Source organism: Oryzias latipes, chromosome 19 (assembly GCF_002234675.1).
Source record: "Oryzias latipes chromosome 19, ASM223467v1".
Taxonomy (NCBI): Eukaryota; Metazoa; Chordata; class Actinopteri; order Beloniformes; family Adrianichthyidae; genus Oryzias; species Oryzias latipes.
In genome coordinates, this window is record NC_019877.2 from 19,071,798 (window position 1) to 19,090,231 (window position 18,434).

An 18,434-nucleotide genomic window follows, 5' to 3' on the forward strand; every position below is an offset into this window, starting at 1 on the left:
GGTTATTATGAAAAAGAATGGAAAATGAAACTGCCTCAAAAACCAAAATTACGAACTTATTTGCAAATTAAGGACAGATTTTCTGCTGAGCCATATGTTATGTACAACTTAAAAAGAGGACAAAGATCCTTGTGTGCTCAACTGAGAGCAGGAGTGCTCCCCCTACAGGTGGAAGTAGGGCGCTTTAAAGGCGTTCCTGAGGAGGAAAGACTCTGAGGTCTGTGAACTGCAAGTGGTGGAGGATGAATTTCAGTTTTTGTTTTATTGTCCTTTGTATGAAAAACAGAGACTTTGTATGTATGAGGTAATAGAAAAGAAATGTCCTGATTTGTTTTGGGTATCTGAAGATAACGTTTTACGTTGGCTTTTTGAAAATGAAATTTTTTGTTAGGCAAATTTTGTGTCAAAGGCATGGACAATAAGAATGGACACTTCGTACTCTGTTAGACTCTGACTAGGGGGGGTTATTGGATTTTTGTGATGGGCATGTTTCTATATGTTTTATGTATTTTGTCTTTCAGTGTCATATAAGCCCGTGTGGGCTGGGCACATTAGTGCATGACACTTAAATAAATAAAATCAATCAAAATCAATCAAGTTAGGAATTCACATTTTATAACAAAACATTGTTTAATTTTTGAAAAGTGAGAAGCAAGACATGAAGAAAAACACTACAAAGATTCCACTGAACAGATGAACCACAGACTGGTTTGTAAATCTAACAATTCCTAATGAAACAACAAAAACATCAATGAAATTAAATGTTAGCACACTCTGAAAGACATAAAAAGGTCACTTAAAGGCCAGTAAGTATTCATTTACTTTTTTAATAACTTTGAAATATTGTGATTTCAAAACATTGGTTTTCTTTTTTTGTTCTTAAATGTTTGACTTTTTTTTCTTTTTTTTTTACAAAATTGTTAATGAATTGAAATTTCAATCTGGCTTTAACTGGTGCACTTCACACTTTACAGTCAAGTAGAAAAAGGCCCAGTTTTTCACCTCGTCATACATGTAACATTGGGGCGGTAAATAGTCGTGTTTTCTAAAAGGAAATGCACAGAGAGGAATCTTTTATCTTGTGAAGTTTAAATTTGACGGGAAATAAAAACGGTAACTCCACTGGCTGGCATCACGACAAAAATGACAGCAAAGCTGCGACCTGTAAACCTGTAAGCATGCACGAGGAGAGCAACCGTTTCAAAAACAACTGGACTGGAATGGATGCAGGAAACTAACACTGCTTGAGCTGTTGCTGCACACACTTGAAGCATACATTTTTTTAAGATCATATCCACAAAAAAGAATGGAATGAATGGTAAAGCACCAATATGAGTCCAATGATGTCCTGCTGGTCTGCAGCCCCTCCAGAAGCCCACCTTTAAAGTACAATCAAGTTCAATCCAAACTAGCTCTCTTTTCTAGTTTTTGTCATCCTTCTTCTCGTCTTCAGAGGGATACGAGTGCCAGGTGAGTCTCTCTTCGTAGAAGGAGATGACCACTTGCGGACACTTGACGTTGGCCTCTTTAGCCGGCACCAGGTCGGCTTCATCTGAATTTTTCCTGCGGGGAGAACAAAGCACATGAATTAATTAACCTGGATCGAGAAAATACTGCACAACACTTTTAAGATGCCCTAAACACACAAACCATTTCATGAGGAACATGAGTTCTCCTGTGGAATCTGTGGCTCCGATGATCCTCTCTGGCTCCAGGCCGCGAGCAAAGCCCCTCAGCTTCTCAGTCTGAGCATCCAAGCATAAAATGCTATTTCAGTAAAGTAACTAATGAGGCAGCTTTATTTTCATCAAACTTCAGATGAATCCAAAACCCTTTACAGAGAAGAAAAACAAAAAGCCTGGCAGCATTAAAACAAAACCGTACAATTAAAAACAAAACATAAAAAGAAACTGTGGAACAACAACAAAGGAACCAAAAATGTATATTTAAATCAAGTCACAGTTGAGAACATAAGAAATGATCAGGAAGCAAGCGGAGCAGCTAAACGAACCCTCATTCTGTTTGGTTCTAACTCGGTTCTCCCAGCTCAGAGCTGTTTTTGTTTGTTTTAACACAAGTAGATTTGATAGGACTTAAACCCTGAAGGGATTTGTATTTAGAAAAAAAGAAAGAAGCCCCTCCCTGCTTGCCCAATGTGAACACTCAAATGCCCGGTAAGTGCGTCGTTTCAGACTGAGATAGTAAAAAGTTGATTTGGTTGTGGCCAAAATGTGAGCGTAAAACCCAAGTACTTCTTGTACTTCTTGTACCAAAACAATTACTTCTGTTTAACTAAAAGACGTTTGACTGCATCCAGGCGGCAGCAGAATCTGACGGGGGCTCGGTGACATCGACAGAACTTTGATATGAGAAGTGCGCAGAATCTGGAAACAATTTAAGATTCCAGAGTAGTACACTCACATCGTCTTTCTTCTTCTTTGATTTACTGTCATCTCCTTCTGCATCTCCTGCAGCCTTCCGTTTTCCATCATGCGCTGCTTTCTGGGACTGCAAAAACTCTGCTATCAAATCTGGACAATCCAAGTTGTCCTCTGGCTCCCATGTATTGTCTTCCCTGGAGATTGAGAAAGTAGAAAGATCAGTTAACCTACTGATGCCGCTTCTATCTCCTTTTTTTTACCGTAGACACTTACTCAGAGAAGCCTTTCCACTTGAGCAGATATTCCACCCTCCCTTTTACCACTCGACGGTTAAGGACCTTTTCCACCACATACTCTTCTTCCTCTTCCTCTTCTTCTGCCACATCTTCCGCCTTCTTGTCTTTTTTCTCCACTGCTGTCAGCTTGGCTTCTGTCAGGGTTCATCAGGGTAAACTTTCAGTGACCTCTGGCCCTTCAAACCTGTTATTTTTTTTGCAGCACCTTCAGGCACTAAGATTAACAAGCATCTTTACATGTTCAAATGTACTTGGTAGAGGTAATAATCGTCACAAAACCACCTTTTCCGCATACATGACATAATTTTTAAAAACACCTTTTCCCAAAATGACAATTAAACAGATATGTTAGAAAGTAAAGATATACACAGAACCTTCTGTAACAACGGGACCATCGTTAGAGGGTTCTGCAGTCTGGCTCATACTCGTCAGGTAGACCTGGGCACCCGCAGCTTCCTGGTAAATGTTAAGATTGTTGAGTGTTGAAATCAATGTGATACAATGAACATGAGGAAACAGGTCTGAACAGTAGAATTTCTTGAGAAATGTAGTCTATTTCCTTGAGTGCTGCATAAAAAGATGGTATCCCTTTTCAATAATGTAAAACTGCTTGCTGTTGTTTTAAGTTTATCAACATTTACTTACAGAAATGCACCAACTCAATTTTCTTAATATTTTAGTCTTACTAAACAAGTGTGTTGTTCCTCTTTGTGAACGGGTTTCTTTTATGAAGAAGTATTTCACATTTGGTTTAATATTTACCCCTTTGCAAATGACCCCCAACAATACAGATGCAAACACAATCTTGGTAATAATAAGTAGTAGACTTAAGGTTAATGCAAAGAAGCAATACGCAACCCTGCCAAGCAATTGCAGCCTAGCTAAAGTCTAATTAATTTTACAAAATTAATGTTGTATAATGATGAGATAAGAGCTGTAATTTTACAAGGAAAAAACCATACTTGTTGAAAAATAAAGTTGGTTATGTTAAGCGTTCATCCACATTACTTGCTGACAAAAATCGATCAGTGCAGCCGCTAATGGTGACGCTACAAGGCTTTGGTTTCTCGTGGGAATCCATATGCCTTAATGCCTTTGGACCTCTGCACCTAAACCGCCGCCGACAACATAAACAACGCCCCTTGTGGGTGTGTCCTGCAAATTCTTTTCAATGTCCTTATGCTCATAATAAGGCATTGTCGACAAAAGACTTAGTATTACGGTACTTTATTTGTGAAACCAAAGTTGGTGTGAGGGCTTACAATGTACTCTGCGTCTCTTATACTGAAACCCCATATTGGTTCTTTTCTTTTGTTCTTGTTTCTATTGTTCTTAGTAAACAGCCTTTTGTCTCATAAATTGATCACTTTAATCTCGCAAATTCTCAACTTATAACTTATAAAATGATAAATTTATTATCATAAAATACTGACTTTCTTTTTTAACTAAGAATTCTACTCATTTCTTTTCATTAAATTTTTATTTTTTTCTCTCTCTCACAATTCTACGACTTAAATCTCATAAATTACTGACTTTTTCCACATAATTTAATGACTTTATTCTAATAAAATTAGGATTCTTTTTCTCAAAAATGTACTTCTTTATTCTTGCAAGTGTATTATTTTTATGGTGGCCCTAATACTCTGTTGTAGAATTGAGTTAAAATCCCGGGAACTAGATAGTCCTGCACTTTAGTCTTTTAGGGGTTAGGGAGTAGGGAAGGAATTCAGCAACAAGGAGCATCGCTTATGTCCTCGGCAGTATAGTTGCAGAGGTCCAAATGCATTAAGGCATATAGATTACCATGATAAACTAAAGCCTTATGGCGTCACCACAGTGATTTTGTCAGCATGTAATGTGGATGGACGCATCACACAACTAACTTCATTTTCAAAGAAATTTGGCTTTTTCCTTTCAAACTAGCTTAAAGAACAAATAGTGCAAACTTAGCTTAGCTAAACAAGCAAGCATAATGCTAATATCAAGGTCAGGTGCCAAATTAGCCCAGAAAGAACTGCTAAAGGTCCATTTCAATGAGTTATATCGCTACAGGAGACATCATGTGATTCCTCATAGGAGGAGAGCACCGCCATCTTGGTGAGGTCCAGTCACTGCTGCAGTGCATGCATGTGAACACATTTTTTGCAAAAATTCATTGTGCGGGTTTCAGTGGCCAAAATCGGAGAAATTAGTCCACGAAGGAGGAAGGCATAACATTTCACAGGTACTATAATTTTTTTCTTTTAATGCTGCAAGGGCTTCATTAATAATGCACATGTTGACATGCATGATGCTGCAGGGCTATTACCAACATGCTGCATGGTGTGCGTATAATTTGCTGTCGACATAAATGTAAACTTTACTGTGTGGAACCTATATACAGTATACTAGGACTAGGCTAATATAGTTATATAGATTTATACATTTCTGACTCAGTGACTGAACTTTTCTTGAGGTTTCTAATGGATTCAGACTTAAGGAAAAAGTGGGCCTTAGCTGTCAAAAGAGCTAACCAGATGGATCACTGTGGTTACCAACTAGCAATACAATCTGGCTGGGTTCAAAACATTCTGTGGAAACAGATTTTGATAATACTGGCCAGGCTGTTCGCTTGAAACATGACACCATACCATCTGTGTAACACCAAATTGATCACTCAAATGATTCAGTAGGGTAAATCTATTGTTCAATTTTGGACTTCTTGTTGACTTATAATTGATTTATTATTGATTTATTATTATTATTTGTTATTATTATTGACTTATTTATTATTATTATTGTTGACTTATTTGTTTATTGTTATTATTTATTTATTTTATTGACTACCTATTGATGTCTTATTATTATTTATTATTATTGACTTATTTTTGGGCTTTTCTAAATAATTGAAATTACATGTCAAAGAGGTCTAAAACTTCTAAATGTTTAGAAATTATTTTAAAAAATTCTTTGTAATAATTTTTTTTATTAAGTCCTGCAACTATGCATTTTTCATTAAAGTTTGAGCTTTTTAGGCTAACTGTTTCTCTTTTTTAACAACAACAAATTATGTATATATATATATATATATATATATATATATATATTTGTATAAATATATTTTATAAAAGCTACTTAGATACCACTAAAGGCAATAGAACGCATTGTCATGTGGGTCCCGGTGACCTCACCAAGATGGAGTCGCACTCCGCCACCGTTGGCCAGGCTTCTCAAGCGGGCGTGTCTCCTCTAGAACTCATTGGTCTATATGAACTAAACAAGCTAACATGACACTACAATAAAACCTATTTCTAAATCAGGTAAATAAACTAGATGCATATTACTGTAATAAGCTAAAATGTGTGAAATACATGAATACTGAATTCACAGCACAAAGTGCAAAATGACTCATTCATGCTGAATAAAATGAATATTGCCTTTAATAATCTAATTAAGTGGTCATTGTTGAAACAGAAGCTTTCAGTATTAAATAGTTGGAGTTAATAAATTGAGGCAAATATTGTATTATAAAATACCATCAAAATTCAACAAACTACAGCTGTCCAGACAATAAGAGTCTAATAAAGTTAAAAAAAAGAAACATTTAAAACGGCTGAAGACGATTAACTATGAAAACTTTGAAAAAACTGAATATATTATATGCATTTCTATGTTTTACTCCAGCTGAGAGCAGCAGTAGGAGAAGATCTATTCCGAATCTTTCTTTCACGCATGAAGCAGTCTGGAGCAGTAATGCAACAGGACTCTGATGAAGTTCCCTTCCCATCATGGAGCTCTTGCAGCTTCTCATAAGTGAGGCTGCTGCTGAGCAACAGTGTCCGAGTCTGAGCTCTGAGGATGGGACAGGCCTTCATAAAAGGCAGCTGTCCATCAAAAAGCGGAACCGCTCCAGGAGCTTGATCCAACTGAATCTGAACCTTTAGAGTAAATTTGCACTAAAAGCACAAGACGCTGCTTAAACATTTTTTAATAAATGACAAGGATGATATGGTGCTGCATGACATTGAAAAAAAAAAAAGGTAAGATGCACACTGCTAGTTGTCATGGAAACAGTGGCACATGCAGTGAGAGGAGGCAGCTGTGATCCCTGCATCCTATTCAAAAAATATATAGGTTTGCACTTGTTTTAAAGAAAAGCTTAAATCATTTGAAGTACTTAAGAGAATACTGAAAAGATGGACTAAATAAAAACTACGGATTTTACATTTCTAAAGCTAAATTAAACGGAACAAAATAAACTAAAATGAAAAAATATGATATATCACAATCACTCTAAATTTAAAACATACATCATGGTAATAACAAGGTAGTTGCACAGGTGGATTTGGTTTTCAACCCAAAGCTGTTGCGCCTTCTCCAAGTAAAATGTACCTACAAAAACACGTAAGGAGGAAACACGGGATGTTTTGATCTCGTCGTGGTTAACTCTGAGGTCAGACTGGGAGTCCTGGCGGGAGTCTGATGCACCCTCGACCGAAAACAACTGGCGGCAGCTGCCAGCAGCTCTGAACGGCTCCAAAAGGGCAGCCAGACAAAACAAATCACACCACTTCACTCTTCTATGTTTGCATTGTCGCAGTGCTGATTGGCTCCTTTGTTTTAGGTTAAAAATGTGGTTTGTTAGCATTTAACGGAGGAAAGAAATCCGTAAAAAGCCAGCCGGGAGCTAACTCGTCTCCTCATCGCTTCAGTTTAGCGACATCTGCATGCAGAAATATGATGGTTACATTTGATTACGAAGTGTGTTTCCCAGGTCTCCTTCGGGAAATAGAATGGGAGGTGGCAGCGAGAATTCAATCGAGTAGGCTTGTTATGAGGGTTTTGATTTGAGCACATCATGTAACACAAGGCGTCTGGACGGGAGAATAAAGGGGAGACAACTCACCGTGATTTGTAATGTCAAACTTCCACCCGCACCAAATTACCACAACTGGACTGTGGCGAGCATGCAGTTGTGCAAAAGCTGCGCGGTTGTTTTGGTTGATTTGTTGTCGAAATGCGCCGCTAGCTTGACTACAGGGAAATGTGTCGTGTCCGCCCCTTCGTCGTCTTGAGAGAGAAGAAGAGACAACGTCCGTTGAATCCCGGCAGCACTGCTTCCTCACAGACAGAGCAGCGGGTGGATCTACGCGTCAACGTCACGTGGCCCTTTTTCACCTTATCCGTATGTTTTACAGATCTGCTATGTCAATGAGCAAGCATGCAGTGAGGTGAATGAATGGGACGGCCATGTGCGCATGCTCAGCTTTCTAAGGGTACCTTGATGCACTGGCACCCGTCAAGCAGATTGGGAGGAGTCCTGGCTGTAGGTGTGGATCTGTTTCATCAAATAGGGCCCACTGTTGAATTGTCAAACGTGTCTTAAATAAATGCATATACTAAACTAGAGAGAACATTTTTATATTAACACAAACTGTACGTTTTTGATAATTATAAAGATGCAATGGTGCAACTAAAACATTAAGCTTATGTATTGTTTATAAACATTTATTTTATAAATCTCAAATCAAGCCATTAAATTAAAAACTTAATATTTATAGTATATCTTCTTTCTTTTTTTTTGTTTACTTTTCCAGTCGAGCAGCTGAGCAAGCAGACATGAGCTGAAGGCCTTGTGTTTTTGGACAGATCTTACTATTGTGAATCTTCAGACAGACGAACTTTATATTTGTATAAACCCCTTTTGTATTTCAGGCTTAGCTTTTTTGTATATAATAATAATGTTTATATGTGTTTCTTGTTGGGCCGGATTGAAGGGGGGGGGGGGGGATAAAGAGTTAAGATAGTTAAGATGAGGGGGATAGAATGGGGGGTGGTTGATTATACAAAGTCACAACATATTTAGAGTATCACAAGTAAATAGCATGACTTAGTTCTCACATACACAAATTTACACTAACATTTACATAAGTATTTACAGGTTTTAAGTAAATTCATTTAAGTATGTTGATACATTAAGTATAGAAGACTTATCTAACAGGGCGCACCTCCTGAACTTAAGACATCCACACAGACAGGTACACACAAGGTTTACACATCCAACATCGTTGGGGAGGATAGTACTCTACTACGTAAGCTTACATACAGCCTCATGGAACTCCTGGACAAATCGAAGAACTCAATTATCATGTCTCTGACTGATCCCAAAAGAAGCTCATGCCGCTACACTTCTGCCCTGAGGAAACACTGAATACAGCGATTACCGTATACTCTTTTTAATTTTTATTCTTTGGTTTTTATTATGTATGCTGTATCTGTATCTTTTTCTATGGACCGCATCTGAGTCTGAAATAAAACTATTATATAGTAACAACAACATTGCACATGCCCATATTTGAACAAAAGTGAATTCGTAGGTGGGATGAATGAATGAATGAATGAATGAATGAATGAATGAATGAATGAATGAATGAATGAATGAATGTGTCTTTCTTGGAGTGTATTTGATCACATTAAATGCTCCAGCAATGGCAGGAGGCCCACTGACTGTGCACCCCAGAGCAGGCGCGTGCACTCATAGGGCCCCTAGGGGTGCTAGAGCACCTGCCCTTTCTGCCACTATTTAAACAGTTTGGGTTTGTATCTCCTTCCTTTTTCTTTTTCTTTTTTCATTTTATCAGAAGATGATCGTGAAGATGGATGTTATTGTTATCATTGTTGTTGCTATTTTTCGAGAGATCCTGCACCACAGTACACACTCCAGGACGATAGGTGGCGGAAATGCACCTAAATTGACAGATTTCACCCGTCAAGAAGAATCAGAAGAAGCAACAATACGCAGTGACGTAGGAGCTGTGTGTGAGTCTGTCTGACTTGCGAAATGGGGATATGTGCTGTTCAGGCAAAGAACCGAGAGCTCCTGTGTTTAAGGGTTTTGTCCTCTTGTGAAACGGAATATCCATGACCCCGGAAACATCGGTCACTCTGGAATGAGACGCTAACAAGCTTCATGAAAGTAAGTAACAGTTTTAGTTTGGATTAGCTTAGCAGAAATAAAATGATCTCCGGCGCTAGTAGTTGTTCTTGTTCTGTTTACAACAGTTTGGACCAGAAGCCATTTAACAATTAGTTTTCGTATTACAACATACATAATTGTATGTATTGATTGTGTACTTGTTAGTCTTTTATAGTATTGGTAAGTTTTCCTTTTAATGCACTTGACAATTTAATAATACAGATCATGATGGACTGGAGCAGCTAGCGTCGATTTAGCTGTTTCCTTTTTTTTATCGAGCTGAGTCAACACATTTGTTGATTTCTAATAGCGGATAAACTGCTGATCATGGGCCTAACAGTGAACTTCAGGGCTGCTCTTGTTTTGTTTTTGTTTTGTTGTTTAACATAGAAGAAAGTAACAACTCCGGTTTCGTTTTAGAGAACAGTTCTTCGACAGTCGCATCAAGTCGGTCTGACTGTTCCCAACCCCTTTCCTTGTGTTCTTAGTCTGAAATTCCGAGGAAATTCACACGCAAAGTACACAAATCAAAGTAAATAGTACTGTTATAGTCTGTGTCACGTGGTCTCTTCCTGAAAAGTCTTAGTTTTCTTTGTATGTAGTGCTGCTAACTTTAGAAAATACAAAATAAAGTTAAACCTTTTTTTTGAAAGGCTAGTTGTAAGAATAAAAAATAAAAATTGAGATTTTTAATGGTTACAGAAAAATTAAAAAGTTAGCACTTTATAATAGGAGTTGTTATAGATTGATTAGTGACAGCTGGCAGTACTGGTGCTCCATGAGTACTTTAAAGAAAGCATTCAGAGTTATGAATGAAAATCCTCTAATCCAGAAGTAATTTTTACAAAATAAATCTATCCACAAGAGTTACTTCTGGCTAAAAGATAACCATCATAATTGTGAGTCGGTTATATCGACCAGCAACCAGCTTCTCTTTTGGACATTGATTCTCCAGCAGTGTTGAGCACCAATCCGATTTAGTGAATCTTATCAATTGCACTTCTTTTTGCAGTGAATCTCTTGTTAGGATGATCAGGAATCACCAGGGAGATGTGAGTAAATTCTCTTTTCATTGATAAAACTTGATTCACATGCATAAATTGCAATTTATGCTTATGTTTTTGGTGAAAGTAATGCATAACCCTTTTCAAAACTTCCTCTTTTTTTACCTAAGTTCATAGCCATCCTCTGAATTTTAAGGAACTTTTTTTTTCTGTAGAAGAGGCACGCATTGTTCCATTTCTGCTAATTCAGTAATATGTAGCATAATACAGTTATGTAAATATCACAACTAAATACTCTTTTGTTAAATTGCTTGCTTTTTTTCCCAATGTAACTTAAACAAATCTTTGTTGTTGTTGTTTTTCCAGGAGTTTGTCGCTGTTCGAGTCCAAGACCCTCGCATTCAAAACGAGGGTAACTGGAATTCATACGTCGACTATAAGATATTCCTTCATGTAAGTGTTAACATAGAAAGGACAGAATGTTAGGTGGGGTCATTTTTTAAAACAAAATGGTAAGCTAACGCTGAATAACTCAAGATGTGCGTCAAACAATAATGATCTGCCTTGAAGGCAAAACCATGGATGCTTGGAAATTTAGGAGTTCTGCTCACTGTAATGGTATTCTAGCAGCCACGCCAAATAAATTGGTTACATTTGTTGTTTCAGGTCTTTTAAATGTTTATTTTTTAACAAAAGCAGTAACTTAATAGTTCCTAAGAGATCACTGCTTTTAAAAGTAAGGTTTTACTCTAGTGAGATGATACAAACATAGATATTTATAGAGCTTGTTTGTGGTTTACCATCTGCTGATTAGTCATCTGAATGATAATTTAACATTTCATGGATGCATGAGTAAGACTCTTAACCTCAGATGTATTTTTTGTATGAAAGTTACAAGCTCTATCTCAAATTAGATTAAAATAAATCTACCTAATGACCAGTTTTTTCTTTTGTCGGCCCAGACGACGAGACCACTTCATACATGTTAAAAACAGAGACATAATGTTGCACAAGGCTGTGTCAGCACATTTTGTGCTCAGTCGGATGTGCCGCGTGGTTGTGGAATCATGAAACGGCCGGAGACCGCATGTCCTCACGTGATCTCCCATCACGTCAAAGTTAATCTGTCTGAGACACAGTCAGCAGGCAGTTGTGTAAAAGAAATTTTTCTTCTGCCTTGAAAATCTGCTGCTTCACACTGACCTGCTGATAAAACTGCAGCCATTGTTCTGTTGAAGGAGCAAGCCGGCGAGCAAAATTATCAGTAGTGCGTAGCAAAAGAGCAGCAGATGATGGCGTCCTCTGCAGAAACTTCTAAGGCGTGCCTGTCTTTTTTCACTTAGTGAAAATCTGTTAGCGGATTTGTTATTTTTGTGTTGATTCCTCATGTTATAATCAAGCAAAATAAGTTGCATTAATGAAATAAAAGTTTCTGAGGAAGTTTTTGCACGAATAAATTTATTCACAAGGTCTCAAGTGGCAGCATTTGATGAGAGCGTCAGCGGACTCTCACACACAAGGAAAGATTGACACACGACAGTGCTTTTTGTCATTACCAGGTGTTTTCAAAAATATTATAGTTGGATTTAATAAATCGATCACTGTAAACATTTATTTTTTAGTTTCCTGTTTGAATTTACTTCTCCTTAAATCTCCTTAAGGACCCAGACAATTTAGGTTTTATCGGTAATTATACTGAGAAGGAGGGTCTAAGTTAGTTTAGAATTTACCTATTGAATTTTATGACTTCATGTTCTTTTCAATTTCCCCTTTTTTTATACAATTACCGGTATAAAGCCCCGTGAGACGACTATTGCTGTACTATTGGACTATATAAATAAAATTGAATTGAATTATAGATTGGTTAGGTGTCACGTTCCCTGAACGTTTTAAAATTTGGATAACAGAGCATCATCAGTCCTTTTCTTCAGCTTTTAAAGTGACGTTAACTTTCTAAATGTCATCACACGATGCTGTATCCGGTTTTATTTAACAAAGTTATAACCCAAAATGCAGAATTTAAAATGTTAGCACATCTTGTGAGCAGATTATGAAAACACCTCAAACTGAAATAATTGTGTTATTGATAATTGTAAGATCTTCTGATGTTGTAATGCAAAACATTTTACACTTAACATCATTTATTAGCATTTATTTTTTATCACAATATTTAAAGCTTTTTATTAGTTTTGGTGTCGTTTCCTGTTCAAGAACAGGAAGTTTTCTCGGTCAGACTGATAGACTCATGTCCAATTCCTGAACAGGATTTCAGTCAAAGTGGAAGTTATAGTTGTGTTTGTGAATACCTTGAGCTTAAAATGCTCCAACCATGACCCCTCCACCACCGTGCTTGACAGCCAGGTTTTCATGTTGATTTTCAGTCTGCTGGTTTAAAAGCCCTATTTCAACCAATTTTTATTATCTGTTTAAAAAGTTTAAAAAAAAGATATGATTTGTAATTATACATTTTAGTGTCTCAAAATGTTTTTTACAGAAGTGTGCTATGAGCTCAAATCAGAATCAGCGTAAAGTGAATAAAAAACAGATTTAGGGGGGACATTGAAAATTGGAAAACATCTTTAAACTTAAACGTACACAATATAAACTTGACAGAAATATTGAAAATGAGGAAAACATGGATGTTGAACTTGAAGACATACTGAAAACTGAAAAATGAAAAGACAAACCTATAAAGGTTTATTTGTAACAGCTTCTCTTTTGTATTTTCTTTTTTGTTTCGTCATTCCTTTCACTCCTCACTTTCAGTCTTCAATTTACTGCTTCAGTTTAGACTTTTTGTTTTGGGAGTTGACCATAATTTTATGTGTTGGTGTGGTTTTGAGCCTATTGGCTACCGGGACATGATTGACAGCAGGTGACAGACATTCTCAGCATTGGGCAGGACACTGAGCATCTTCTGTACGTGCCATCTCTCCCCTAATGTGGCGCACAGTAGTGTTAATGTTGTCCCAAAATTTGAGTTAAAAACAGTTTTCAGGTTTTCTTTTTTTACAATCTGGTTTTTTATTCACTTTGAGCCGATCGTGATTTGACTCCATACTGTTTCTTCCCTTGTTGGTTCTGCATTAAAAAGTAAAGACTTCTATATGTACACATGCATATGTATTAATCTATTTTCTTGTTTCAGACCAACAGTAAAGCCTTCACAGCCAAGACCTCCTGTGTGCGCCGGCGCTACAGCGAGTTTGTATGGCTGAAGAAAAAGCTGCAGAAGAATTCAGGCTTGGTGTAAGTCAGCAGTTCCTCCTTTTTCTTTCATTTCTGCAGCAAGGCATACATGCACTTGTTTTGCTGACAACTCGACACTGCAAGACAGAGTTAGTGCTGCTAAAAGACAAGATTACAATCAAGTATGTCTTTTTACATTTCCTGTTACAGACTGTTTCAGCAAACGTTGTTTCTGAACCACGGAAAGTTAGTAAAAACATTATGTAGCAGGAAAAAAAATGAGGTTAGTGTTAAAACATTTAGCTTTATAATTGAAAGGAAGAGTTAGTTTTTTTAAAAACGGTTTCAGTCATAGAAGCTTTTCTCAAATGATCAGATGTGCAACAATTAATTTTAGCACAATTTGATTTGTGATTTGATTGATGGTTGCTGATTAGATTCACTTTCAATTTCGGTTCATTTCGGATCCAATTCACTGATCTAAAATCTTTAGCCAAAACTTCAACTAGTGTGACTCAGAGATTAATACCTGATACTGAACAGTGCAGGTGACCTTTTTTCAGATTCCTTCTATTTCTTTCAAGATAATCAAGTGTTAATTTAATATTTCATTTGATTTTATTGATTTATTTCAAGCATTGTAGTAAAAAAAGTCACTTAAATCACATTTTGCTTGTTTAAATATAGTGATCATTAACTTAAGTCAAATAGAGCTTGATTTACTGCTTGAAAAGGAGTAAGAAGAAGTGAATTTATATAATCCCTCCCTTATGTGTACAAATAAGCAAGTAAACAAGAAAGAATGTCAAATCCATTTGATTTTATAATGGTTTAGGCCTTAGACTGATCAATGTGGTTGGATAATAGGAATTGAAATCAATTCACTCATTAATGATTATTTGTCACTCCCCTAAATATTAAACAAATATTATACAAATAAATAAAATGAACAGGTTTACTATCCATGGAGATATTTACTAAAATGTGTGCAATTTAGTTTATACTGATATATTAGTGCCCCATCCATAAACCTTGTTTTCTTTTTTAGTCCAGTCCCAGACCTCCCAGGAAAATCCTTCTTTTCCTTCAGCAATGAGGACTTTCTGGAAAAGAGAAGGAGAGGACTTCAGGCTTTCCTAGACAAGTGAGTTGTGGGAGTTACATTTTTGTGTTTTGGTTGCCGTCCGGAAAAACCAAAGCGGCTTCATGTCTGATGGTTCCCGCCTGCAACAGGGTGGTACACATGACGGTATGTCTGTCGGACAGCCAGCTCCACCTCTTCCTGCAGACCCAGCTGACGCTCAGCCACATCGAGGACTGCGTCCAGGGCCTCACGCCGTACTCTGTAATGGACGCCATTCTCACCTACGCCTCATCCAATCAGGGGCTTGCTCAGGCTCAGGAGGAGGATGCCTTCAGGGAGCCCAGCTTGACCGTTTCTTATGAGTCCATGGAGAGGTAAGGAGGCGGGGGGGCCTCATATAATGACGGTGATAAGGAAGGAACCCATCAGCTGAGCATCACTCACCGTGCCTACACTTTATTTAAGGCACTTCATGAATAATTTCTGCCTCTAAATGTCAGTTCTATTATGAACTGAAATTTTCATAAGCTACCTATAACTACATGTAAATGGTCACTCGGGCAAATCCTTGTTTCAAACGAGACATACAGACTTTGTAAAAAAATATTTCCTCAGCCTTAATGAAATGTCTTGGATTTAATCAAAACTGGATTATTTTAAAGCTCTGAATTTACAGCAGTCTTAAGAGTGGATGGTTTTAGGCAGCTAAATGGACTTTTTTTTTACTGGAACTCGAGGACAACAGTGTAGTTTTGATTGAACTTTTTACCTCAAGTTACAAATTTAACCTGGTTTTAATGAAGATCTAAAAATGTGGAAAATCTGGATATAATTAGGCCCCTCACACCCCGTTTTTTTCTTTTTAATCCTTCTAGTTGTCAGTTTTGTAAAGTTTTTCTTTCCCCTTTATCACTCCACAGTCCAGCTCCTCATCAACCAAGCCTCCAAACCAGCACAGGGCTCATCCCTGAGCCCCCCCACAGCCACGACTCCGATCCCCTGAAGGATCTATTGGAGGTCCCTGAACAAAAACTAGACAAAACTTCACCAAAAGTTTCAATACAGATTTCTCAGAAAAGCGATCGCCTTGAAGCCGTTGTTGAAGATCACACAGAGGTGACCTTTTATCTGGGAAACACCCCTGATGATGGGAACTGCCTAATGCAAACACCAGTGGAGGTCTACTCGCCAATGAAGACCGGTGGCATGGTCGGTTTTAGGGACGAGAGCTGGATTCAAGGGAATGGCGAGGATCCAGACTGTGAAGGAAAGGAAAAAGCTGAAGCTAGCTCAGATTTGAGGTGTGTTTACAGTGAAGAAGTAGTTATGGAAAATGGTGTTGAAGCTCTAGGAGATGTTTTAGAAAAGCAGCCTCTGAACAATGAAGAACACAAAGGTCCACTTTTAAATGTTTACTCCAACAGAGAAGAAAGAGCCGAGAACAAACAAGACGATCCATCAGAAGGAAAAGAGGAGATCTTCCTTGAGGCAGAAATCATGGAGAAGAATGATCCAGTGATCCGTGTGCCAGAATCCGATGCTGGCTGCAACAACACCTTTCAAGAAAATCACGAGGAAGAAGACGGGGAAGCGGAACTGATTGAGACTAAAGATGATAGCAACGAGAGCATCCATTCACTCTCATCTTGTGACGAGAGCATCATCAAGTGCAGCGAGGAGCACAGCCCTTGTGAAGAGGCCGAGGACCTGATCCAGGCTGTCAGCATCTATGAGAAGACATCTATGGAGGTGTGTTCAGAGGTTGATGCATCCTGCATGAACATGTTGGACCTTCACGTGAACGGCTGCATCCTTGAAAAAGTGAGCCCAAACAATGAGGACCTGCAGCTTGTAACAAACATGTGTAACCCCCCAAATGTTGAGCCAGCTGTAGCTGAGGGAGATTGGACTGAAAACGCCGACTTTAGCATCTTAGGAAGCAGTTGTGGGCCTGGATCCACTGATAGCAGAAACACAGAGCAGGGAACCCTGTCCTCGCGGTCTTTGGATGCTGCAGAGGAGACTCGAGAAGTTGATGTCAAGTCTGGGAGCTGCGGCCACATTTGATAAGGGCTCTGCAGCAGAAACCACAAATCCTGAGATTTGTCCTGAGCCAAAGATACATCAAGTCACACAAACACAACTGGGGCAAATGTATGTTTATGTTACAAAAGGTATTTATTTATTGTCCTAGTCAAAAAACACATGTTTAGCTACTAAAAACAACACATTCAAAATGATGCCCTCTCGTAGTTAATTTCCTGACAGCTCGGCTATTTGGCTCTTTGACCAGCAGAGGGTGCTCAAGTTCACTGAAAAATACTCCACAAAGAGCGAGCTCAGTCTCTCCACGTTCCCTAGAATTTTTAAGCTGTTTTCCTTCTCAAATTTTGATTTATTAACAAATATCTGACAAGAATAAAATTCATTTAATAATAGTTTTTAATGTAAAAGAAAACAGACAGTTATTCTTTAAATCCAAAACATTAAATGGCCGTGAAATAATATTTTAAGCACTGAGCTTCAACTAAATTAGGACATTTCAAAAAGATTGTCTTGCTAAATGAATGGATCGTCTGTTAGGTTTCCCCCAGATGGAGCAAGCACCTATTGAAATAGGCACAATTTTAAAAAGATATGAATGTGTCCCAAGATTATTTTAGCTCTTTTTTGATGCTCAGAACTACACGTTATACGAATAAATTAGAAAAAGATAAATAAAAACCTAGGGCAATTTTCTGCATTACATTTTTTTATTTGAAATCCATCTCAAAGGCCTAAAAACCCAAATTTCTCAGGTAATTTAGGCCTAAAAACCAAAAAGGTTGTGTTGTATTTTAAAACGTAAAGATTTTGTGCAGACAGTTTCTCAAAAATTTTGAGTTTTCTGACCTTTTTTTTAAAAGTGAAATCAGTAAATATTACTGTTTATAACCATCCTGGTGGATCTAAATTATAGTTCAGTCCGATGCTCATTCAACAAAGACAGCCTGACCAACTTCTGGTGGGATGGAGGGAAATGGAGTTAAAAAAATTACAAATAAGACACATGTAATTTGACTTTCATGGGTTTTCTGAAAAAGCAGCAGGTGACGTTTGTAAAGCAGGAAAACTGTGTGATGCCGATGTGACAGTTTTAGTGAGGATGTTTGGCTTTTTCCAGATGTGTGTACCTGCAGTCCTTGTTTCTGACCCCTCCCTGACAAAAAAAACTGCTTCTTATACTTAAGAAGGGACCCTGAGATAACAACACTACTATATGTTTGTTGGGAGCTCTTTTTGTCTTTCTTTCACTTTGTTTTTGTCATAAAGAGAATGGATTTAAGGAAACCAAACATCTGTTTTACAATGTGGATCTACAAGGGTAATGTTAGCTTTTTGAGTGACTGTATCCATAAACAAATGTTTAAGGTGGTTTATTTCAAATAAATCAGTTTTCCTCCATCTTGTATCTTCTTTTACTGCTTAAAATTCTACGCATTCTATAGAAACATCACACAAACTTGGAACCTTTCTTGTGGTTAT

The 18,434-nt window shown here is 37.6% G+C and overlaps 2 protein-coding genes across 3 annotated transcripts; one reads left to right on the forward strand and one right to left on the reverse strand.

The window, feature by feature from the left end:
• Window positions 1–611: 611 nt before the first annotated feature.
• On the reverse strand, window positions 612–7,799 carry cbx1 (chromobox 1). The gene is made up of 6 exons (XM_004080649.3): window positions 7,563–7,799; window positions 3,052–3,133; window positions 2,655–2,811; window positions 2,422–2,575; window positions 1,651–1,745; window positions 612–1,563 (listed from the first exon to the last, which is right to left on the reverse strand). The coding sequence occupies exons 2-6, from the start codon at window positions 3,098–3,100 to the stop codon at window positions 1,422–1,424; spliced, it is 597 nt and encodes a 198-aa protein (XP_004080697.1). The 5' UTR covers window positions 3,101–3,133; window positions 7,563–7,799; the 3' UTR covers window positions 612–1,421.
• A 1,637-nt stretch (window positions 7,800–9,436) lies between these two features.
• On the forward strand, window positions 9,437–18,353 carry snx11 (sorting nexin 11). 2 transcript variants are annotated; one of them, XM_020711942.2, is made up of 8 exons: window positions 9,437–9,632; window positions 10,645–10,684; window positions 11,003–11,089; window positions 13,785–13,885; window positions 14,874–14,969; window positions 15,059–15,283; window positions 15,830–16,210; window positions 16,334–18,353. In XM_020711942.2, exons 2-8 carry the CDS (start codon window positions 10,661–10,663, stop codon window positions 16,974–16,976), a joined length of 1,557 nt encoding a protein of 518 aa, XP_020567601.1. In that variant the 5' UTR covers window positions 9,437–9,632; window positions 10,645–10,660; the 3' UTR covers window positions 16,977–18,353. The 2 variants fall into 2 exon arrangements, with proteins under 2 accessions (XP_020567601.1, XP_004080726.1); XM_004080678.4 differs by having other exon boundaries at window positions 9,438–9,632; window positions 15,830–18,353.
• Window positions 18,354–18,434: the final 81 nt, after the last annotated feature.